General features: G+C 40.4%; 1 protein-coding gene across 2 annotated transcripts; it reads left to right on the forward strand.

Annotated features, from left to right (window-relative positions):
* Positions 1–3,425: 3,425 nt before the first annotated feature.
* LOC145509626 (2'-5'-oligoadenylate synthase 1-like) lies at positions 3,426–25,006 on the forward strand. Of its 2 annotated transcripts, XM_081498852.1 has the most exons (9): positions 3,426–3,608; positions 4,395–4,581; positions 7,047–7,237; positions 9,640–9,800; positions 14,793–14,917; positions 19,608–19,797; positions 23,164–23,373; positions 24,071–24,232; positions 24,919–25,006. In XM_081498852.1, exons 1-8 carry the CDS (start codon positions 3,450–3,452, stop codon positions 24,225–24,227), a joined length of 1,380 nt encoding a protein of 459 aa, XP_081354978.1. In that variant the 5' UTR covers positions 3,426–3,449; the 3' UTR covers positions 24,228–24,232; positions 24,919–25,006. The 2 variants fall into 2 exon arrangements, with proteins under 2 accessions (XP_081354978.1, XP_081354977.1); XM_081498851.1 differs by lacking the exon at positions 24,919–25,006 and having other exon boundaries at positions 24,071–24,400.
* The last annotated feature ends 1,048 nt before the right edge of the window (positions 25,007–26,054 follow it).

The raw sequence follows: 26,054 nt of genomic DNA on the forward strand, positions 1-26,054 counted from the left end.
TAAAACTTTTGTGCATCAAAGGACACTATCAAGAAATGAAGGGACAAACCGCAGAATGGCACAGAATTTTCAAATCATATATCTGATAAGAGTTTGATTTTCAAACTATAAAGAATGCATACAGTTCAACAATAGAAAGACAAATAATCCCATTTTAAAATGAGCAAAGTATCTAAATAGCCATTTCTCTAAGGAAGATATACAAATAGTCAATAAGTACACGACAAGCCATTCAGCAGCATTAGTCATTTAGGAAATGCAAATCAGAATGCAATTAGATACCACTTCATAGTTGTAATTTGTAAAATATGGAGAACAGTTTGGCTGTTCCTCAAAGAGTTCAATATAGAGTTATCCTGGGACTTAGCAATTTCACTCTCAGCTATCCAAGAATTCAAAACGCATATTCATACAAAAACCTGTAGATGAAAGCATGAATGTTCATAGCAGTATTATTCATAATACTATGAATATAATTATTCATAATAGCTAAAAAGTAGAAACAACCCAAATTTCCATTAATTTGTGGATTAAAAAACAAAACGAGTGGTATATCCATGCAATAGAATAGTAGTTGTCTGTGAAAATGAATGAAGTACTGGTACCTGTTACAACATGGGTGAACTTTGAAAACATTATGCTAAGTAAAAGAAGGGTGGAGAGACAGCTCATGGAGGAAACCTAGAAGTTCCACCATTTTCCTCATTCTTTGACTCTTCTGATCGTGGACAGAAAGCGTGTGCTGGGAAGCTCTGTTTGATATACTTTCATTTCTGTAAACCACAAATGCCCAGCATTGCCTCAGCACCCCTTAGAGAACTTGGCACATAGAATTGAGTCAAGGGTCTGCCTGCGTTCACTGTATCTCACTCCAGGTTGATTGGACCAGAAATGAACACCTCGTGTAGGGCAACCATCACAGTGTGGGCAGATCCAATCAAGTTCTGCCAACTTCACGACCTTGGGTCTTACAGGGACTCAATCCATTCATTCAGAGGAGATTTCGGGCTGGATAAGAAGCTGATTTTCAAGGTGGTCTCTGAGGTAGTGATAGAGTAACCAACGTGTCCCAATTTGCCTGAGAATTTCCTGACTTTGGCACTGAAAATGCTGCATAACAGGGACCCCCTTACTCTTAGGCAACCTTGGTGGTTGGTCACCCATGAATGTTCCACAAATTGTTGTTTACCTTCACTATGTTCAATATTCTCTAGTTTTATTCTATTTGTTTTTTTTAAGTGCTGCCATGAACCACTAAATTGCTTTCACATCTTCCTTATGTGACAGGACCCGTGCTGTTCTCAGTGGAAACAGCATCTGTTCAGCAGCAGATCACCCAGCAACTCCAAATTTGTTTGACACAAAGTCCCCAAAGCCCACTAAGCACCAAAGTTTTTGTAAGGAGTGATGAAGGTGAAAGAGGAGAGTGAAAAAGTTGGCTTAAGGCTCAACGTTCAGAAAACTAAGATCATGGCATCTGGTCCCATCACTTCATGGGAAATAGGTGGGGAAACAGTGGAAACAGTGTCAGACTTTAGTTTTTGGGCTCCAAAATCACTGCTGATGGTGATTGCAACCATGAAATTAAAAGACGCTTACTCCTTGGAAGGAAGGTTATGGCCAACCTAGATAGCATATTTAAAAGCAGAGACATTACTTTGCCAACAAAAGTCCATCTAGTCAAGGCTATGGTTTTTCCAGTGGTCATGTATGGATGTGAGAGTTGGACGGTGAAGAAAGCTGAGCGCCACAGAATTGATGCTTTTGAACTGTGGTGTTGGAGAAGACTCTTGAGAGTCCCTTGGACTGCAAGGAGATCCAATCAATCCATCCTAAAAGAGATCAGTCCTGGGTGTTCATTGGAAGGTCTGATGTTGAAGCTGAAACTCCAATACTTTGGCCACCTCATGCGAAGGGTTGACTCATTGGAAAAGACCCTAATGCTGGGTAGGATTGGGGGCGGGAGGAGAAGGGGACGACAGAGGATGAGATGGTTGGATGGCATCACTGACTCGATGGACATGGGTTTGGGTGGACTCCGGGAGTTGGTGATGGACACGGAGGCCTGGCGTGCTGCAATTCATGGGGTCGCAAAGAGTTGGACACGACTGAGCGACTGAACTGAACTGAATACATTTTGTTTTTCTTCCACCTTATACAGATACATTTTGCATTCGTTTCCATTCCTGATTGAACTTTAGAGCTACAATGTGGTGGGTAAGAAAGAATGTCCTCCGCCACCCCGCCAAAGATGTCCAAATCTTAATCTCAGGAAGCTCTGAGTTTATTACCTTACAAGGCAGAGGAGAGTTAAGTTTGCAGATAGCATTAAGGCTGTTGATAGCAGACCTTAAAATGGGAAGATTATCCTGGATTATCCAGTTGAGACCAATGGAGCCACAAGGGTCCTTAAGAGGGGGAGAAAACCGATCAGAATGGTTGGATGTGAACAGGATCCCACCAGCTTTTGCTGGATTTTGCTGGCTTTGAAGATGGAGGAAGGGGCCCCACCTGCCGAGGAATGTGGGTCACCCTCTAGGAAGTGGGTCTTACCCAAGAGCCTCTGGAAAGGAATGCAGCCTGATTTTAGCCCCACGTGACCCATGTCAGCCTTCTGGTCTATGGAAAAGTAAGCGAGTAATGTTATATGCTTAAGCCATTAAAGCTTGTGATAATTTGTTACAGTAGCAGCTTCAAAATAATCTGAGTGCACTTAGAAATATTTAATCTAACCACTTGCTAAGAAACCGGTAACTACAAATCCCACAATGCTTACCTTTGAGGAAGGAGCTCTAAGCTTCAGACAAGTTAGTACAAATGCAAGTCGAATTACTTAGCAACAAGAGTATAAACAGCTTCAGAAGCAGCCAGGTGGAGAATAGAATCGCCCACATCTTCCAGACTGTGTCTCTTGGTACAAACTTCTGCATTTTTTTTTTAACTACTTTACTTTAAAAAAGAACAGAGTTAATTTGAAAGACATATAGAAATCATCACTCATGATAATTTTCTCATTTATGGGAATTCATTGAGCGATAAAACTTGAAGAAACGATGCCTCTTAGAGAGTCCCTGAGTAAAGATAATATCTAAATCCACAGTTAACATCTCTTAGATCATAGATTTGTTTGAAACACTTTTTCGAAAAATGTACTTGTATACCTACACACACAGCTTTTCACTTGGTTTTGTTGGCTTTACAGCCTCCTTAATGTTTATCAACTCGAGTTACAACAGCTGGATTAAATGACTATTTTCATGATATCATATTTGATATCAGTGAGGAATAAACTTCTTGGAAAACATTCATCCGATAGAGCACAAATTAGCACACTAGAAACAATATTATCTTTATTCTGGTTAACTCTGAGGGACTGGATTTTCTTCAAAGGGCTGATCTTCTTGCTTTGTCGTCAACAGGATCTAAATCCGATACTTCACTGGGAAAGGATGTGGGCTCTTAAATCCTACAACTGTGAGCGCTGCGGGAGTGACTTTATCAGTGGCAGGGCTCTGAAGTATCACTTTCAACAGAAGCATCTTGGAAAAGTTCACCGTGAAGAATGTGACCAAGAAGTCCTGAGGGAGAAACTTCAAGGTCGCAGTGAGGTACAGTGAGTAAAAGTGAGGGGGCGGGGGGCGGGGGGGAGAACCTCCTCCTCTTCCTAAAATGTTCATGCTTTGTGTTTGTCGTTTTGTTTTCTTCATTTGCTCATGAAGATTTATTAACAGAAAACCGAAAGGTAAAACTCGTGGCCACAGGCCACAGGTCAGATGCAGTGGTTAAAGCTGTGTGTCTCAGTCTTCTCGGCTCTGAACCACCCGTCTTGCAGAGCTGCTGTGAAGGGCACTCGGTAGAATTCCCTGGACCCAGGCATTATGCCCAGAGCAGGCGCTATTGTAATTATTATTCCAAAGCACTTATGTGGGGATGGAGTCCTTGCAACGCTAGAATTTTCCACTTTTAATGTGGCCTTAGAGATAGACTAATTGACTTCCCTTCCCTCCTTTCCCCTCCCCCACTTTACAAATGAAGGATCAAAGACCCAGTTAGGGTGAGTGATTAGCCCAGGGCCTGCAAAAGTAAACATCAGAAAAAGAACTGGGCTCTCATTCTTCCGATTTTATAAAACATAAACTAGTGCTTTTTACAAAATACTTTTTTCAGCAGTATGGTTCTCATGGTTCATTGCTTTATTAATCTACAGCAGTTTTCCATCTGTGTCAAAAAAAAAACAAAAACCCAAACTAATGGACTTTGCTATGTTTTAAGAACATAGAATGAGAATTCTCTGTGCCCATGAATGGGAGCATTTAGTGAGAAGCCAAATGAAAACCAGCAGATCTCTGAAATAGCTCTTATAATTCCTGGGTTAAGTATTTACTTTTTCTCAGTCTACACGTGACAGGTCAACCATGGAGACTCACAAGCTACACTGGGAAAATCTAGAAGAAAGGAATATAAAATATATGGCTACAAAAATATCAAAAACATGTAGGATGTGTTCTAGACGCTTTGGAACAGTCCTTAGTCGGGAGAACCACGAAATACAAGAGCATCACTTTACAGCCCGCAAAAGAGGTAACCGAGAGATGCCCGGTGCTTTCCCTGTATGGATGTTCACGCAGCATAGAAACCGTCTTGTGGCTTCCCTACGTCAGAGCATTACAGGCTGTTTCCAAGAATGGCAAATAGAGAAGGGAGAGGGTGGAGCTAGTATATACTTGAGATTGTATACTCTTGGGGCGTGCATGTATGCTAAGTCACTTCAGTCTTGCCCGACTCTGTGACCCTAAGGACTGTAGCGAGCTAGGCTCCTCTGTCCATAGGATTCTTCAGGCAAGAATACTGGAGTGGGTTGCCATTCCCTCCTCCAGGGGGTCTTCCTGATGCAGGGATCGAACCTATGTCTCTTAGGTCTCCTGCATTGGCAGGCGGGTTCTTTACCACTAGTGCCACCTGGGAAGCCCCCACTCTTGGGGGCGGGGGATAATTCTGTAGAGCCACATTGGAGGAGGAAGCTGGGAAACTGCGGCGCTGTGCAAAGAGACAACTCAGAAGCGGCAACAATGGGACAGAATGTCAGGATCCAAGCGGGAGTCAGATTACGGTCTGTCCATCAGAAATTACCACAAAACTAAGGTGACACACCTTTTGCTCTCATGTTTGTGGTTCTGTCCCCTAAAGTAACTGGTGGTTGCTGCTCTATGAAAGTCTTTTAATAAGTTAAATAATTTTTTTCCGGGAAACAATAATTGGCTCTAAATATAAAATAGTCACTGAAAAGTGACCAGTTTTTGGTGAAATGTCCATAAAAGGAATGATAACTATGTTTCAAACAAAGGAATCAAAATGTACAAAAACCAAAAACCCCCCAATCTGTTAATTTGGCATAATTGATGAAATTTAAACAAGGGGCTGTGTGTCCTTTGAGCGTTGGTGTAAAATTTATTGTTTGGTCCTATGTTCTGATTTACAGTGTGATTTCTTCTGTGATCTGTGACTCTTTTGAAGTGTGTGTTTTTAAAACTTTCAAATATGGGATATGTTAGTTATTTTGTTACTGATTTCTCATTTAATTGCACTTTGGTCAGAGAATGTAATCTATGTGACATCAGTTCTCTGATAAGTGTTGAGTTTTATCTATAGCTGAGTATATATTCAATTTCTGTGAAACTTCCATATGTGCTTGAAAGGAAAGGGTCAGTTGAAAGTTCATTTCCAGAAAGGATTAATGAATTCTTCTTCAAGGCATTTGCCAGAGGCCTCTCTAAAAGTGATTCTCCATGAGAATATGAATTTGTTATGTAAACCTCAATAAGAGCCAGTTTATTATTGCAAATTCTCTGGGATTTTTTTGGTGTGTGTATGATCTATCCTGATGTCTTAAGCAGTAAATAATCCACCTGCCAATGCAGCAGACACAAGAGATGGGGGGCAAGATCCCCTGGAGGAGGAAATGGCAACCCATTCCAGTATTCTTGCCTGGAAAATTCCATGGACAGAGGAGCCTGGTGGACTATAGTCCATGGGGTCGTGAAGAGTCAAACACAACTGGGCACGCACACACTATGATCTATCAAGTGCAAATTTATGAAATTTTCTGAGCTGTTGAAAGGGATCAGGACATGCCATCTCAAAATGTGCCAATTCAGCATATTGATTATTTTGAACTTCCCAGCGTCAGGATCTTTTCCAATGAGCTGACTCTTCCCATAAGGTGGCTGAAGTATTGGAGCTTCAGAATACCGGAGTCTGATTCTTTGTAGTCTTCATTTCTTTTCTGGAAAGGACTCTGTGCACATTAAAAATAAATAAATAAGATCAATAAAATCTGTATGCTTTTCCTTTGGTTAATAAGTCCATTGTCAGTTTAGCTCACATGCCCCATTTACTGAACTTAAGAGTTCAGCTATTCGGTTCCTTCCTGAGAAGCGTGTGGCCAGTCTGGTCAGCATTTCTGTCTTCAAACACAAACACACACATCCACTAGCGCACACCCCTCCAATGTCCTCATTGTAAAAAATGTACTATCTCTTGATTTCTAGATGTTGACTCAGTTTCTCCATTGTGAAAACACTGTGCAGGTCTGAAGCAGACGTTCCACAGGTAGAATTTGGCCTCTGGGCTGGCAGTTTAAGACCTTTAGAATAGATGGCTTAACTTAGATTTCTTTAGCCTGGGATCATTTTATTGAAACTTGATAACATGCATGTTTTCCATTTAGAAACTTAAAGTGATTTATGAATCGGGGCAAAGACCTTTTCCTGACAGAAGAATGGATATCTCAATTTATTCTCAGAGAAATTCAGCCATTTCTCTGTTGAGACTTAGGGTTAACATGCCGGCTAATTCCAGGGGGAGTGAACTTGGCTGGTTCCCCTCACACCCTACCAGCAGAGAGGGTAGGACTCCCTGTGACCCAACAAGGCAGTCCTGGAAATTAACTAGACATAACTTGCATACAAAATTAGATGCTTGTGTTAGACACACACACATCCATTTCTGTGCAGCGAATGTCAAATGTTGATCCTTTCTCTATGAAGCCCAAATGTCCACAGGATTTTCACCTCATAATATGTTGGAGTGTAAAGGTCCCCAAGAGCTACAGAGATTTGCAGACCGAAAAATCTGCCCTGCCTCTGGTTCTCAAAGAGCTGCCTGTGCAGCTGAGATCGGTGCCCTGCTCCAGCTGATCCAGGCTTCCTTTCCGGTGCCGGCCTCCCGAGTGATCCAGGTAATCTGAGCCCCCAGCCCGCAGGCTGGACCACGCAGCCCTAAGGAAGCCATTCCTTTCTCCTGGAGGTGATGGACATCAGTTGGACAGGGCCACGTGTTCAAAGGCCAGCCTCACCTTCTGTAGCGGCTGTAAGAGGCCTGCTAGGAGCCCTCTGAAATGCCAGGGCAGGCTGCCGGCTAGCGGGGCAGGCATTCAACCATGTGACAGGTGGAACCCATTAAAGTTGGCAGTTTTTGCCCAAGGGGCAAAAGTGCCTTTATGTTGGCAGGGCCAAGGACTTAGCTCTCACTAGACCGACGCATTTAAATGCTTGAGGGAATTTCAGGCAAAGGAGGTACGCCTGTCCCTCAGAGCACTGTTTCATGCCTCAGCAACCTGCCTATGGAAGTAATTAGGTGCTGTCTTGATGGACTTCCTCTCAACCTAAAGACAGTTCACTGTGTCTGGGAACAGTTGTCCGCAGAGCGCAGGGTCATTCTGAGAAAATTGCCTTGAAGGAAAATACCCTGAACACAATGAAGGGATCCAAGCAACAACGATGGTGTGGTTTCCCTTCTATCATTATTATTTGTAATGTTAGTATCACCACTACATACTATCTAATCAGTGCTTAGAGGAAAAAAAATACAGGATATAGTTCTGAGGGCATTTTTTCTTACCATTTTTCCATTTCTTCATTTTAAAGTGCACACATGATTGTTATGAAAGTATCTTTAAGCCTTGTTTATTTAAAATAAAAATATTAACTTTTAATGTAACAATAGCAAAGATGATTTAAGAGTATGATTAAATGCTACCTAATATAACGGTAGGAAAAGCCTGAATGTGAAACAGCGTATTTTCTTCTACAGAAATAAAGCATGATCGCAGAGCTAGAAATTGGGAGTCAGAGTTCTATTCCAGTCCCACAAGGTTCTGGCTGAAAACAAGGGCAAGTGGTCAACTAAGTTGTGAAATTGCTGTGCCCTATATTCCATTCTTGGAGACTGACTGTACATGTTAGCACACTACAATCTCTCTGGTTAAAGCAGCACTAAAAACTACATTTCCCATGTTCCTTTGCCACTATGACAAAATGGGTTTCCTCAATTAGTTGCACTTCCATAAGACTGAGTCCAGAACTGAATTAAGTCAGAATAAAGTCAGGCAGGCACAGGATATTTTAGTTAGTCCAGATGCAGCAGGTACAGGATGAGAGTTCTGGCAATGACTTCCTGTCTCTGGATTTATAGTAGGGCAGGCATTTCTGGGATTGCAGAGGCAGCTTCTTGATTCTTAGATGTCAACTAAGGCATATAATCCTAGAGCCAGCAGTTGCCATAACAGCTTTCAGAACAGGCTCTATAGCACAGGAAGCTCAGCTCAGTGCTCTGTGATGTCCCACATGGGTGGATGGGGATGGTGGGGGGGAGGTCACAGAGGGAGGGGGTGTATGTATACATTTGGCTGATTCACATCATTGCACTGCAGACACTAACACAACATTGTAAAGCAATTATACTCCAAGAAAAAAGAAAAGGTTGGCTAGGTCAGTGCCAAGAAGAAAATTGGCACATTGCTGCTTGCCTGAGCGAGCCACTCGGTGCCTGATGGAATGGGCTGTTGGCAGTCCTTAAGAAATTAACATACAATAAATGGCAGAGGACTCAGAGCTTTAGAATGTTTTCTAACTTCTTGAGAGATTGTGCTGTCACAGTCTGTTGAGAGGTTGCTTTTACCTTGTGGATGTAACGTCTCCCAAATCATAGGTTACAGCTTCTTTTACTGCTAAAGAGCTTCCTTTGGGAACTTGCAAGCTAAAGTTTTCCTTGAGTGCTAAGTAGAGCAAGGCTGTGCTGCTAATTTAAGTTTTGACTTTTATAAAATTATATTTAGTTAGATTTGCAATAAGTACTCATTTATTATAATGGCAGAATACTTTATTAAACTCATTGGCGATCTATTTAGAAATATAGCAAACAAACGCCCTCCAGAAGCACCAGTCACTTAAGGCTCTAACTGGCAGGAATGGTTTGTTTCAGAGCACCTAGGTACCACATATACTAGCAGTGAATTTAATTCCCACCTTTGTGGACTCCTCACAATCGCGTGTCTCTCAAGCAGGAAGTCTGAGAACTTCTAGCTATGTCTTCATAAGGATTTTCAGACTTTTTCTGCAAATTCTGCTTTCTTCCCATAACTGAACCTGAGTTCAGTTGTGAACCATCTACCATGTGGTCTCAGTAGATCATGGTAGATGACTTTCTTCTCCTGTCTTTTTTTTTGTTTCCTAAGGTGAGGGAAGATAAAGTAGCACATATTTAAGCTATTCACAGTGTTAACTGACCCTAAAAAATGCTACAGCCAGAGATCTGCACTTCCCTCAAGGTTAGCTGAGCTTTTGCCCTTTGTCTTCACAGGGTGGTTCTTACGTGAAAGGGACTGACACCCAAGGATGCTCGGAGATTGACATCGTGCTGCTCAGTGAGGTGTTTGCCGGTGTGAAGCATTTCAAAAAACAACTGAGAGAAGGGTTGGAGACTCTGAGAGAAAACTTGAAGCGCACTGCATACGGGAACAGGTCTGGGTGAATGAATTCTTCATTTCAAAGGTGGAAAAGACTGCCAGAGGAAACTCTTAGCACAGGAGACCACTACTGAGTAGTGTTACTTATATAAGTGAACATTAAATTCTTGGGAGAAAACTTGGAGAGATTGCCCCAGGGGCTTTTTTTTTTTTTAAAGACTTCTAGCTAAACTTTCAAGGAAATTCATGAATTTGAGATCCTATGATTTAAGGACTAATTATATCTTCTCCAATGCACCTTTATTCAATTTCCATCTCTTAGCTGAAATCTGACCCTGAGGAATGCAAACAGGAAGGCCTGAGAAAGGTGCCTCCAAGAAGGAAGAATCTTTGGAGACATATTTGTCTGATAAACATTCCCTTCAGCAATGTCCTGGGGTCATTTGCTGAAGTGGCTTTGCTGACATTACACAAAAGCGTGCCTCAGTGTCGAATTAGCCAGCTAGTCAGAACTTTTTTTTTTTTTGGTGAGTTACAAAAAGAAGGAAGAAAAAACCTTGACATGTTGCTATTTATTTTTCTATTTCAGTTTTACATCTTCTGCTATTTTATTCACTCTAATGAATTGTGGATGAAAAAAAAAATGCAAAAAACTATGTTGTAAACCGAGTAAAACATTTTTGGGGGAGAAAAATAGACCAGGCTATGTGCCACTTCAATCCTAAAATAAGATCCATGTTTTAAAACAACGTCCCAGAACTGTTTATTAATTTAAATAATAGATTCATTACCAAGCCCTTGCTTCAAATTAGTATAGAGAACTAGTTTGAATGTGTCCTTTAATGAAAAACACTACCTTTAGGAATACCAAACACCTACTAAATTGTGGTAGTCAGCAAAGACGTCAGATGGATGGCATGTTGGTGACTATAACGCAGCACGCTGGGGCTGAAAAGGCAAAAAGGGAAATGATGGAGTTTCACATACGATTACACTTTGAACAGGGAAAGACCACCTTTAAGAAAAGAAAAAAAAAAAGAAGAAATAGGAGAATGTGTTTTTCATTTTTACCCATTGCTTCTTCCAAGTTTTCCCCATTAAATTTGTAAACTATAGGTTACATTATATCATTGTTATTATTATTTATCAAAACAGGACAGTTAAAGTACTAGCAAGGCACATTAAAAATAAGAGTTGGGGTATACCCTTTCCCTGGTGACATTTGGAATCAAAATCTTTGTCCTTCATTCTTATGTCCTAATTCTATACTCCCTGCCCTCTCAACATCAAAGACCCTAATTGATGAGCTCTCCCTAATTCCTTTTCCTCTCCTCTGGATCTCAGGCAGGCACCCTTCTCCTGGACAAAATATGCTTGAAGCTTTTATTTTGTTAGATTTCTAAAATGAATTTTGAAGTAGAACCCATGAAAAAGAGCAGCTCTGAAAACCTTCATTTACTTGCTCTAATTGTTCCTGAAAACAAGCAAGCTTGTTTTCTAAGCTCTGTTCCTTCTATTCTTTCAACTCATTAAATAATTTAATTGAAAAGCCTTTAAAGTTGAACGGAATTCCCAGGTAACCACCATTCTTTCCTTCACGTTTATTAAATGCCTATTCTTTTTCTCAGAGTGATTTTTCAAGGGGCTGTGATGGTTTTAGTTCAGCCCAGAATATACCTTCTCCCCTATTTTGTTTTGCTGAACAATTTTGGCCAAAAAAAGGAGCATATTTGCAGGCAGAATGAGACTTTAAGGCAGACTGAGTGGAAAGGATTGTGAAGTCAGGAAAGGAGGTAGATTGTCCAGGGAGTTCCCTTGTACTAATATCTGTATGCAGCAGTCGCTTTTTCTGGCTTTATTCTCTGCTTTTCACAGCAACCAAGACCATACCATGATTCACTTGAAGGGCAAATTGAATTAAAAATGGAAAAGAAGCAGATATGTGAGTCTGACAGTCGGTTTTGACTCCCACCCACTGAGAGAGTAAAAACGTTTATTGTTTGAGTTGATACCTGGTTTTTGGTGATATATTGTTTGTTGCTGTTATTTTTAAGGCTATTCAGTTACTTTATTTTGAAAGATGAGTGTGAGAAAAGCCTTTCTTGTCCTTTGGAACAAGTCCACATCTTAACCTACCAGTAACAGCAACTGTTCTATGTCAGTCATTTTCTGGGCCCTGCTTATGAATGAAACCTCAGGAGACTTGCCTCATAAGCCCAACGTACTAGAAATCATTTATGTGCCAGAGGCACTGGGCTCCTCTCTGCATACACTGGTGTGTTTATTATTGAAAACCACAATGGAGAAACATATTCTGAGCTTTTAATGAGACACTGCTGTAAAAAATGCATATGTCTATAACTCGTAAGTTATGTCTGTGATTGGGATTTCTGTCCATTAGCTGTTATTTCTAATTGCTTTGATTTAGAGATCTTAGAAAAATAAGAAGCTCTCTTTATATTATCAACTCAGATAACTTAAGACCCTTCTCTGATACATGATCCTTTTAAAGCCACATGACAGGACAGAGTTGTTCTGACAAAACATGGCCAAGACAAAACACGTTGATGGACTAGGCTGAAATAAAGTGGAGAGTGGCATATATATCATCTGAGGACTCATGACCAAGCGATGCTAGGATCCATGTCCCATTTCCACTGATATTAATAGCAAAAATATTTTGAGATACTCAAAATATTGGATGGTAAGTTTCATGTAAATTAGCCTAGGATAGTACTGACATTCTCATTAATCTTGACCCATTCTAAAAGTGATCTGAACTCCCCAATTGATTCAATACCTCGTTTAAGCCCTCTGGCCCCCACAAGAGTAAACTTTACCCACATAGGACAGTGTCTACCAAACACAGAGTTATTATATTGAGCATAGCAAAATCTGCCTCTAAATTATGATAGGAGTGTTAGGCTACTGGTTTATTTAATTCCTTTTCACCCTCCCTAACTGAGAGAGAAGGATATACTCATGATAATAATGATTTAACATATTCCTTTGGTGGTGTGTGTATGTGCTCAGTTATGTCCGACTCTTTGCAACCCCATGGACTGCAGCCCACCAGGCCCTCTGTCCATGGGATTTTCCCGGCAAGAATGCTGGAGTGGGTTGCCACTTCCTCTTCTAGGGGATCTTCCCGACCCAGGGATCGAACTTGCGTCTCCTGTGTCTCCTGCATGGGCAGGTGGATTCTACCACTTGAGCTACCTTCACGTTCTTGACATTTAGAGAAAAGTGCTGAGGGGTTTTAAAATTTCAGAAATCTCTGTTCAATTTAAATGAAAGGACATTATATATGCAATTTTTTTTTTTCATTTTGGATGATGCCTTTTGGCTTGTCTTTCAGGTCACTAATTCTCTTCTGCTATGTGTAATTTTTGCTGAATTTTTCTATAAATCTAAAGTTCAATTATTTTTTCGGTTCTATAATTTCCATTTTTTAATATATAGAAAATCTAACTCTGGTTTAATTTTTCATCTTTTTGTCTCCCTTTGCTGTCTATTCCTCTGTTCACTGAACATATTAATCAGTTAAAATCCTCATCTATTTATGCCAATATTTGGATCACCTGTAGGGTCAGTTTCTACAGTTTGGTTTTCTTCTTAGCTTAACATCTTATGGCCCTGTCCCTTAGAATTTCTAGTGATTTGAAATTTCATTTCTTGTGATTTAAAGATTAAAACCAGGGCCCTGTGCATTAAACATCTTAGATGCTTCAGCTGATGGTCTCTTTTTCCGGAGAGGTGTATCCTTTCCTCACCAAATGGATAGAATAAGAGTTGATCACCCAGGTCACACCCCCAAGCTCATCGAATAAGACAATTTGGAGATGAGCCAAGGCATCAGTACTTCTTAAGGACCTCCAGCTGTTTCCAACGTGCAGCTGAGTTCCTCAGTGTTACAGTCGAGTAGCTTCACCAAGTCCTCTCCTCTAACCTTTGTCTCCACAGTCCCCAAGACTAAACCCTGATGCATGTTGCCTCAGCCTGAAGAGACTATCTACACCTCCGCTCAACTTTTCAAGACATTTGGCTTCATTTCATAACCATACCTGTCCCAGGCATCCTCAGAATTCAGCAAAAGTTTGGAGGGAAAAGCAGGTCATATCTTGAGTTCAATTCTCCACCCTTCCTTTCTCATCATGCTTGTGATTTCCAAGTCTTTGCATTGCTTCAGCCCCATCAGCTTGACAAAGTTCTAAGTTGTTTCTTGAACCCCCAAAACTTCTCTTTGTCCAACGTCTTTATTTTCAGCTTCTTGTCTATTTCCCAAATCGGCATATGTCCCCAGGAAACAAGGCAGCAGGCTATGAGTCCATCTCTCCACAATCTACTGCCCCAGGCCTCACTAAATCCTGACCTTTCTAGCGTCAGCAACCCTCCAATACCTCTGAAACACACATACATGTAATTTTTTAAATTCAGTTTTCCAGTTGTTCCCAATGAGCATTGGTTGACTGTTAACTATTCCATTATACTCAGGAATAGAAGTCTAGTTCTCTTATTTCATTTAATCATACTCATAATTAACAGTATCTTATGCCCCAATCCATGTTTAGATAATAATTCATTTACAAATTATTCATCATCTACTATGTGTCAGATAGGAGGGACAGAACAGTGAATAAAACAAACAGTTCCTGCCTTTGTGCACCTTATACCCCCATGTGAGAGAAATAAACAAGTAATACAATGCCAAGTGGTAATTAAATACTATTAAGAAACATAAAGCAGGGTAGGGAGATCAGGAATAGGGAAGGAGTTCTTGTTTTAATGGATGGCCAGGAAAGGCCAAATAGGGCAGGAAAGACCTGAATGAAGCCGGAATCCAGCTGTGTGAATTATCTGAGTTAATTGTAGTCCAGAGAGAGGAACAGAAATTGCAAAGGTCCAGGGAAGGGAACACCCGTGGCATGTTCAAGAAAGGGCCAAGGGAGCAGCAAGGCTAGAAGTAGGTGAAGGATGGTCAAAAATCGTCTCATTTTTCTCTTTTCATTCTCTAATCATTCATACAATGTCATGCTCCTTTTCTAAGGATACTAATGGGAAGGAGAACATCACTGTCTTTAAGATTCAGTTTTTTCTGTACTGAAAGTCTTCACAGCCATTCCTTTGAGATCATGGCCTACTATGATGTCCTGGGGCCTACACCTTCCACAGGTAAGGTTTATTTGTTTGGTTTCACAAGAAACCTTTAAAATGGCTATTGATTTAATATGTATTTATGGGGGACTGGCCACATCCAGATACAGTACTGAGCTAGGCTTCTGGCAGAACTGAATTGCTTACTGGTTTTGGAAGTCACTTTTTTTGTTTTTGCTCCAGTGTATTAACACCAATCATCCTTATGCTACCAGTTTTTAAGAAGTAGGATCGAGTATTAACTAGTTGTCCAGTATAACAGGGGCCTTCCAAGGTGGTGCTGGGGGTAAAGAACCCACCTACCAAAGTAGGAGACATAAGAGACTTGGGTTCGATCCCTGGGTTGGGAAGATCGCCTGGAGGAGGGCATGGCAACCCCTCCAGCATCATTGCCTAGAGAATCCCATGGACGAAGGAGCCTGGTGGGCTGCAGTCCACAGGGTCACAAAAAGTCAGACACAACTGAAACGACTTAGCATGCACGCCAGTATAATAGAGTGGAAAAAGAACACAGAACAAGTTTGGACTTGGCCTGCAAGGAGCTGCTTTTTATTTATTTATTTATTTTTTAAATTGAAGGATAATTGCTTTATAGAATTCTGTCGGTTTCTACCAAATATTGATATGAATCGGCCATAGGTATATGAACGTTCCCTCTCTCTTGAACCTCCCTCCCTAAGATTTTGTGGTATCTAGAGTGAGATATGAAGCATAACCACTGATCATACTCATAAAAGGGGGGCGAGAGTATCTCCATTTTAGGCAAAAATATGAGGGCCCTATTATGGATTGGGTGTTTGTGTGCCCCAAAACTCACACTTGGGAGCCCTACCCCCTGATGTGATCGTATTAAGAGGTGAGGCCTTTGAGAGGTGTCAACAATTAGGTTTAGATGACATCATGGGGCTGCGGCCCCAGTGATGGGATTCATGCCTCTTGTTAGAAGAGACACCAGAACTTCCTCTCTCAACCACATGGACAGGGAGTGAGAAGGTAGCCTTCTCCATCTCCAAGGTAAGCCAGGAAGAAGGCTCTCACCAGGAACCAAATTTTCCAGCTCCTTGATCTTGGACTTCTCAGCCTCCAAAACTATGAGAAAATAAATTATTTCTGTTGTTTAAGCCACCCAGTCTGTGGTATCTTTGTTTTAGTAGCCCAGTCAGAGTCTCAGATGACTAAGGGGTTTATATAGATGTAAATGTAGCCTCTAGAAAACTTGGGGCTTGAGTATAAGTGTCTGCTTGACTGAAACATTTGTATATTCTCTGCAGGGCAAAATGCAGAATGGAAAAGGCCATAGCAATTTGTGATCCCTGCTCTGGCTTAGCAGCAGGTATCAAATATGTTCATTGATCTATTGATTCATATACTCCATTCAACCATCATTTCTGGAATACCTACCGCGTACCATGAAATACTTAACAATGAATTCCGTAGGAGCTCAACATTTTTGCTCTTTGGGGGCTCACATTTGGTAGAGGAGAGGTTCATGAGCCACTAATCCTTAAGTATTTCCTCCCTATCTCTGTGTCTTTGTACTATGTATCTCCTGATAAATGTTTCTTGTCCCATCCTACGCTCAGCTTTGAAGGTTTCTCCTTACCCTTCAAGACCTGGTGCATCTCTGGTGAACTTCCCTCCCTCATCAGTCCTTTCTGGACCGGCCTCTTCTGCATTCCCATGGAGTCCCCCGTGGTTTGCTGCTGGACCATGATCCACTTATATTGCCATTGTGCATGGCTTTGGTTTCCCATTGCATTTGGAGGTCTTTGACGATAACGTTTGCATTTGCACCTGAAGTGAAAGTGAAAGTCGCTCAGGTGTGTCCAACTCTTTGCGACCCCATGGACTACACAGTCCAGGGAATTCTCCAGGCCAGAATACTTGAGTGGGTAGCCTATCCCTTCTCCAGGGGATCTTCCCAACCCAGGAATCGAACTGGGGTCTCCTGCATTGCAGGCAGATTCTTTACCAACTGAGATATCAGGGAAGCCCACATTTGTGCCTAGAACTTTATTATTCAATAAATATGTATTGGAAAAGGGAATGAATGAGCATAACATCGATCCTACCCTTTCTCAGCCAGACTCCAGTGGGATATGTTGACTTTCTTTTTTTTAATTAGTTTATTTATCTATTTTTTAATTTTACAATATTGTATTGGTTTTGCCAAATATTGACATGAATCCACCATGGGTGTACATGTGTTCCCCTTCCAGAACCCTCCTCCCTCCTCCCTCCCCATCCCATCCCTCCGGGTCATCCTGGTGTACCAGCCCCGAGCACCCTGTATCATGCATTGAACTATGTTGACTTTCTTAATCTGGTTCTTTATTTATCAGCACTGTTGGACAATGTGCTGCTCATATTAAAATTCTGTTGTGCTATAATTTGTCAATACTTATGTTCTGCATGCCTACCATGTTCTAGGAACTGTGTTAGGCCTGGGGGCACAAATATGAATAAGACATAGTTGACTTTATAGTCTGGAGGGCCTTACAGTCTGGAGACACACAAATAGGTCATTTTATTATAATATCATCTACATGGGGCAGAGGTAAGGAGAACTCTGAGATAAGAAGGGCTCCTAGGAAGGAGGGTGTGAATTCAGCCCAACCTGAGTTTTTAGTAACCCTCTGATAATCTTCCTGAACCTATGATATTTTTTAAGTGTTGTAATTTATCCCACACCAATTACATGATGTATATAATTCTCATTGCCTTAAGATTAATCTGATAAATGAACCTGCACAAGAAACCTGAAAAGAAGCTATTTTCCCAGTTTGAATATTTAAAAACTGAGCCTTAGAAAATTTAAGAAACTTGCCCACATTTATGTAGTTAGTAAATGCAAGAACTGGGATGAAAATCCAGGTCTCTCTCATTGTGTAGGCCCTGTGTAGACTGACATGACATCAAAGTTATACAATAGAGGGTACATACTGGGCTTGAAGCCAAATCTCAACTCTATTTCATATTATCTATGTGAACTTAGGTAAGTCATGAGAAACTCGGAAGCCTTGCTTTTCATCTATAAACTGAGATAAGAAAGTTACCTCAAGGATAGTTGTAAGAATTAAAATATGAGATTTAATTTCAAATCAGATAGCATGCAATTGTGTTTAGCTCAATGAATATTTATTAAGAAAAGATACTTCCTTCTCCTAAGGAGAAGGCCGATGAAGTTCTCGTGTTTGTGTAAAATGCTTTTTTTTCTTGTGTGCAGACTTCAAAAGCACAACTGTTAGCCATCTCTTGGGTAGTCTTGAGAATCTGAGTTTATATCAGTAGCTCTGAAGCTAGAATGTCTCCCGGTGGAGCATAAGTATATTTTTACTCTGGCTTCTAATTCCCCTGAGTTCTTGAGCACAGTTGTGTGAAATGAATTTTTAAAAGACTGAAATTATTATGTAACCCTTCTTCTCTCCACTGATGATGCGGAATGGGTTTGACAGGAGATGAGCAATTCAGAGAAGTCCTAGGATTCCAGGGAATTTTAATGGGCGGCTAAATGTTGCCAATAATTATCAGAGCAAGACTCAGATGATCACGTTAAATTCTCACAGGCATCTTAATATTATTTCTTGCACATCTCACATATATGCTAGACAATTAATAGTTTGCCCCTTCTGCCACAATGAAGCCCAAAGCCATGAGGTTTGATAAGGATGTGGTTGACAGTATTTCTGTTCCAGATATGATTCTCAGATCAGCAGTAACAGCATCACTTAAGAACTTGTTAGACATACAGAATCTTGGGCACCACCTTAGACCTAAGGTGCATTAGGAAAAAAATTATAGTCAACTTATCTGAGACACTAAGGTTTCTAAAGAAGGTAACTATATGGTGTTTTTAATTAGCTTCTGCTACTGCTGCTAAGTCGCTTCAGTCGTGTCCGACTCTGTGCGACCCCATAGACTGCAGCCCACCGGGGTCCCCCATCCCTGGGATTCTCCAGGCAAGAACACCGCTAGTTTTGTGTCTAATTGGGAAAATTGAAGTAGATTATGATAAAAGATACTGGACACATATATCATACAATTAGAATAAGCACAACCTGACTTAATGATGTTTTATGAGATTTTATGATGTTTTATGAGTAGTAATAAGATATAGATGTTTATTTGGTCATGCTTGCTATTTAATCTAGTCTTCCTCTCTCATTAATGTAGTGCTAACTGCCACAGATTGTTTTCAATTTGACCGAAATGCATCTTTTAAAGTCATCTCTATTTTTGTAAATATAATCAACTCCTTCAAGTATCCAGGTAGTAGACTCTCTTCTGAAAATATATATGCAGATAATAACCACTGAGATAATTAAACAGAAGAGATTGTATAGGTTCTTGTGCACAGAGCATAATGATATTTAGTTTATATGCTGGATGATATTTGCAAACAGTAATGAAATTTGTTTCTGAGAAATAAACTTCCTCTGCTGATAGAAAATTTTTCTCCTCAGATGAGAAAGATTTTCCTGCACTAGCATTTGCTCCGTTTGAACTGCTCCGGCACCATAATGTCGAAGTTTTCTCTTTGAATCACTTGGGTAAACTGTAATAACGCTCCTAAATACAGAAGTGGTTTTGTTTTAAACGCTTAAGTTCTACCTACTCAGAGTAGCATAGCTCGTTGGTACCACGGGAAACCAGGTGAGGAAAGGAGGGAGAAAGTCTCACAGTTGTCTTTGTTCCCTGGTGTTAACAGATTTAAAACTTCACCTTTACGGCAAGCTATACCTCTGTAAGGACAGCGACGAGGCCCAGCTGTGTGCCTTGGCCCTTTTACCGCAGCAAGTGGATTTCGTCAAGGCATCTGTCGTAAGGGTGAAGGAGCTCATTCGTTTAATGATACATTGGTTCAAGACATCATTTGCCAGCCCCACCGAAGAGAACAAGTATGTAACGAGAACATGGGTCCCCTGTGCGCCTTTCGATTTTCATGTTCCTTTTCTCTGTTCTTTCAGGTCCTACCTCTTTCTTTGGTAGGCAGAGCGAATACGTGTAGAGAGGGAAAGAGAGAGAGAGAAAGGAGATAGAGAGGGAATGAGGTGTGTTATAAAATATGGGACATCTGTCTTCCATTGTTTCAAGTATAACATAATGGTTTGGCTTCCCTGGTGGCTCAGACGGTAAAGCATCTGTCTACAATGCGGGAGACCGGGGTTCGATCCCTGGGTTGGGAAGATCCCCTGGAGAAGGAAATGGCACCCCACTCCAGTACTCTTGTCTGGAAAATCCCATGGACAGAGGAGTCTGGCGGGCTACAGTCCATGGGGTCGCAGAGAGTGGGACACGACTGAGCGACTTCGCTTTCACCTTCAAAGAATAGAACCCAAAATATTCAGTGGCATAACGAAGTGGGTCTCTGCAAGGAAGGAAGGCACAGCAGAGGAAAGGGGAAACTGTTAGCATGATCTGAATGAGTCCTTCAGCGCTCACACTTGGTGTTCCTTCCACTGTAGCCAATTCTAACAGAGCAGAGTTGTCCTCTGTGGAGATGGGCCTCCTCAAAAGTTGATGATGTGTCTGTTTTAGTATTTTTCCCTCACTTTGGTAGCAACAGACTATAGTGTATAAGTGTATAGTAAAGGGATGTGAGGGAGACCCAGATACTGGTTTAAGTACTTTAAGATAAACTTTTGAAAAACAGAGAACTAGAATATAGTTGTATGAATTCTCCATTTGGCAGTAATAGCAGAGACAGGGGGTTTAGGATAACATATTTACATATGGCCATTTTCTACACAGAATAAATCTTCTTCATATTTATATTAAGTTGTTAATAATCTTGATTTGTTCATCTGAATCACATACCCTGTTTACTCTGTATGTTTCTCTGTTTAATATCGATGATAACATTAGGCAGTTTGTTAAAACATACATTACTCCTGTGTCATTTCCACCTATCTCTATGCATCTCTAACCTTCCTATATATTTTTTTTCTCTTTTGGTTGAGTAAAAATTTACTAGTGAAATAGAAAAAACTAGAGAAAACAGAAAAAAAAGAAATAAACTTTCTTGCCTTGAGGAGATTCTTGGTCAGATGACAAGCCTGGTTTTGAAATCTAACAATTTTTTTTTTGGTAGTGGAGAGCATTTATAGGTCTGCAAGAAGAAACTTATCTATTAATGTAACAGAAAAATCATTCTAAGATTTTAAAAGGTGGTATTGTGGGGAATTTGGAGCACATATGTTCCAATACGATAATTGGTTTTCTATTTTGGGAAAGTAATCTGGCAATGTGTATTAAGTATTTATTATGTGTTAAGGATTTTAAAATATTTGAACCATTTGTCAACTTAATTCCCCTCTGAGTGAAAAAAAAAAGGTAAAAGTCAGAAGTAAAGAAATATTTCTTGTTATTTGGTTTTAAAAGAAGAGTTGAGGCCATTTATATTAAAATATCATTAAAAAAGAGGATGCAAAATAAAGATTTTTAAAAGAGAGGTCAGAAATGCTTAGATAAACTACTCTTATAGAAAATAAATCACATAAAAAATTGATTTGTATAAGCATATTCAGAATAGTGAAATTCATAGAACATTCATTTCAGAATAATGAAAATTGGGAAGGAAAATTTCCCTGAGGTGCAAGTAAATTTATCATATAACTTTGATGAACTACTATTCAAGAAAAGTTTGGGAAACATGGAAACATTTACATGAAACAATTTTAAATGACTAAAATAGGATACAAAATAATATGAACACATATCAGAGCTATATAAATATATATGTAATAAGGCTATAAAAATGTGAAGTAAATAGTTCAATGCTTATTAAGTCTCCCCCCACTCCCACGATATTTTCTGTCATAAAATGTGAAGAGAATCTCCTGTTTGAGTAACTGTCAACCATGACTGACTTTGGGCACTTGGGAGCATCAGTAGAAATGGATTTTAAATCTTGTGTCCATTGTTGTCAACCCCTGAGGGAAAATCACAGGAACTGAGCTACTGATCAGCTGAAATCTGACTCACTATTCATTACCAGGAGAAGAGGTTTTGTCTGCTTTTAGTTTTTTCTATTTCTTTCATTAAGGTAAAAACAAATGTTTAATGTAATAGTAGGAAAATGCTACTCTGTTTCCCCTAAATTCTATTAGAGGGAAAATTTTGCATGATTTTATAATATATCTTCAAAAGATATTTCTATGGCTAACGAATGCCAAGGTAGTAAAAACACATATTTGGAAATCAACCACCATGAAATCCTAAAATTCTCATGTTGGGTGTTTTCATGTTTGGTTGATTTGGTTGATTTTCTGATGTTTGGTTGATTAAGTTTGTTAATCAACTTTCATTTTTTTCCTGGTATATAAACTACAGTTTAAAAGACTTAATGTAAAACAAGCAAACAAGTTTCTTTCTTCATCCTCAATCCCCAACTCCCAACAATGTGTTTAGAGCATATTCTCCAAGTTTGTTTTTTATGTATGCTTAATTTTTTAAAATGTATTTGCTGTTTATTGTTTTAAATTTTTTTTCAGTTAATCTATATTGTATCTTTAAATCTGCACATTGTGAGCTACTTTGCTTCTTGTAGAGGACAACGCTTCTAAAATAGAATGTGAGGTTCAAATACGAGCCTCATATGCAATATGATATATTCTAGTAGCCACATTAAAAAGGTAAATAGTAATAGGCAAAATTAATTTTAATATTTACCCGGTATATCCAAAATGTTATCTTTACAATATGAAATCAATGAAAAAATGACTCATATATTTTACATTATTTATATTTCTTGAAAATACACTTGCCAAATGCTCATATCCACATATGGCTTGTGGCTGCCATCTTGGACAGTGCAGTAGGACATGTACCATGAAATCATCTAATTAGTCCCCTACTGGTGAACATTCCAATATTTACTATTTCAAACAATAAAATAAAAAACATGCTTTTGTTTATATCTGTCTTTGAGTACTTGTAGATGTTTCTACAGAGTGAATTCATAGAAGTGAAAAATGCTAGGTCAAAAGGATGGAACAGGTCAAATTTTAATAGAATTGACTCCAAAAAATACTTTATTAATTTAGAGTCTCACCAATAGAGTGTTCATCTCCTCACAAATTCACCAATGTTGGACATTATAATTCCTGCTTTTCGCCAATCTGATTGATGGAAATATTGTTATTATTTGGTAAGTAGTGAGATTGAGAATGAAATTTCTTCCTCTGTTAATTGCCTTTAGAGCTGAGATTTTTCTCATAACTGAATCAACTTGTCTTCACTTTCTGGGTTCATTCTGTGTCTAGATTTCGGAGACTTCCCTCCTCTTACTCGGTGGAGCTCCTCACCATATACATCTGGGAACGGGCGGAGAAGCCCCTGTCCTTCAGCCTGGTGCAGGGAATGAGGGCAGTCCTCAAACTTCTGGTTCAATATGCAGATATCGACGTGGTTTGGCACAGACACTATCATCGCAAGTTCCCCATTTTTGTGGAAGTTAACCAGAAGCGCACAAGGTAACTATTTATCTTCCCTACCCCCTTAGGATATAGGAAATGGGTTTGTCATCAAGGAAGGAAGTCTGGAGCAAAGAGTAGCTTTCATGGGATTCAGTGTAAATGAGACGGCCCTGATTACCACAGAGTCATTTCCTTTAATTGCCTCTCACAGAACTTTAATTCTAAAGTGCGAATTAAGAGGAATTTGAGCAAAACAAATAGAATGTGGTTGTAGACAACAAGTGAAGTGGAAATGGAAGGCCTAATCCAGGGAGGACCGACTTCCTCAGGTGGGAAGGGAAAATGAGTAGGAGTCAGGGTTGGTGGGGCAGAACCAAGAGGCTGTTTTCCAGCAGGCGTGGTTGGTCCTCCCATGGTTCCCAGAGATTCCTTTTCTTAACAGAATTCCATCCTTAACTCCGCCATTCCCCTCTTCTACCAGTGTGGCTTCTCTGGTGGTTCAGATGGTAAAGAATCCGCCTGCAATGCAGGAGACCTGGGTTCAATCCCTGAGTTGGGAAGATCCCCCGGAGGAGGGCATGGCAACCCACTCTAGGATTCTGGCCTGGAGAATCCCTTGGACAGAGGAGCCTGGAGGGCTGCAGTCCATGGGGTCGCAAAGAGGCAAACACGACTAAGCACACAGCACAACCGTCCGGCAAATTGAAACTGGTTTAGCAATGGAGAGTGGGAGGTTTGTTTTGCTTTGTTTTAGGCCATTCATTCTAGACCCTGTAAATCCTACTGTCAACGTGTGTGACACCTGCAATGCCTGGGATGAAGTTGCCCATGTGGCGAAACTCAGCCTACGGAAGCCTCTCTTCAGCGGAGTGAGAGCTGAGCCCCCCTGGCTTTTCACAGATGCCTGGTAAACTGGGTGAGGAGCTGCTTACTGTCCTTGCATTTCTATGGAGAAATAAAAAGGGTTCAAAACATATTGCCAAGAAGAACACTCTGGATGAAAGGCAATGTGCAGAAAATGTGTCTAAATTTAATTCACCACTTTAGTGAACCCGATCTTTAATAAACATCACTTAAGATCAAAGGATCTGCCTCAGCCTTTAAGAGAATTGAATTCCCCTCCCCCATTTTTTGGATTCACTTGCTTTGGTGGCCTTGTGACCAAAAACATTCAAAAAAAATCCAAGTGTCGACAGTAGACAAATAAATAAAATCCCCAGATCCATTGAGAGAGGATTAACTGAAAGGGTAAAATAGCTCCCATTTTTTAGTTTTAGTTCTTGAAAGTTTCAGGTTGACTTTTGTTTTTTAATATTTTATTTTTATTTATTTGGCTGCATCAGTCTTAGTGGTGGCATGAGGGACCTTTCTTGCAGCATGCAGGCTCTGTAGCTGTGGCATGTAATATCTTAGTTCCCTGACCAGGGCTCCAACCTGAGTCCCCTGAATTGGAAGGCAGATTTTTTAACCCCTGGACCACCAGGGAAGTCCCTCCTGTTAACTTTTCAATTCTGACAATCGGGTATTTCCCTGGGTCACCTGCATTTTCAGATTTTCACTAAGAAAACCTGCTCCCACTAAGTACTGCCTATTTACTTCCAGACATCATCCAGCTAATCACTACATGGAAATATGGAAAATCTGAGAGATACACAAGGGATTGCCTCAGAATAAATTGTTTCCAAAAGCATTTTATGGCTACCTGCGTCATAACTCCCGGGTCAGAGTGGAGCCGTACTTAGAGTTCGCACATTGCTCAACCATGAGTTGGGTAAGCAAACTCTCCAGGCTATTGCACTGTCCAGTTTTGCCACAACTGTTTTTCATTGTTGGGATCCACTGTTTTCTTTTTTATTAAAAGCATTAGCAGCCACTGATAATGAAAGCCAGGGCCCACCAGAAATAGACCAGAGGAAGTTTCCTGACTCCCCAGCATAGCAACAATTCATCAGCACTGAAGATATATGAAGTGTGACTGCAGAGTAATGCCAGTGATTAGGCTTCTCCACACAACAGAACTCTTTACATACAAATGAGCACCATTCCCTCAGGCCAGTCCTCAGAGAATCTGTATGCTTACTGCAGTGATGTGATTGGTCTGGAAACACTTTTACATTTCCCCTTCAGAGGGAAAATGTTCTTTTGAACATCTTTAATGGTGACAAAAGTTGTCCTTTGAGGATGAATTTGATTTTTGGAAATGGTACAATATATTCAGAGTGAACATCTGGTCTACCCAGAATCCTGTTCCCCAACTAGTAGTTGGAGAGACGGCATTTCTTCTCTTGTTTACTCTGTCTCTGAAGTCTCTTGAGGAGAAACAGTTTCAAAAGTGTCTTGGGAAATGGCCACATTTTCCCTGTGTTCATATCTGAACCCATATTTACCTGAGGTGACTATGGCTCCCCAACCTGGTCCAAGTCATGGAGGTGGAATTGCTTCATCACTAGTTCTAGGCAGGCAGACCTGAGACTTAGGTGACTGAGTCAACTGAAACACCACTTTGGCCCTCAGTTCTGGATTCACCACTGCCGGGAAGGGAGTTTCTCACTCTGCTACGATGTAAGAATGAAACTGCTGGCCACCATCTTGCTGCTCCAAAGGGAGAGAGCCTTGCTAAAAACAGAGCCAACACAAAAGAAAGGAGATTTGAGAAATGAGTAGTGACGCAAATGAATGTGCACACATGTACACATCTGTATAGTGAGAGAGATCAAGTACTGGTTTATGCTCCTGGA

Source organism: Giraffa tippelskirchi, chromosome 6 (assembly GCF_054371585.1).
Source record: "Giraffa tippelskirchi isolate mGirTip1 chromosome 6, T2T-mGirTip1v1.2.pri, whole genome shotgun sequence".
Lineage (NCBI taxonomy): Eukaryota > Metazoa > Chordata > Mammalia > Artiodactyla > Giraffidae > Giraffa > Giraffa tippelskirchi.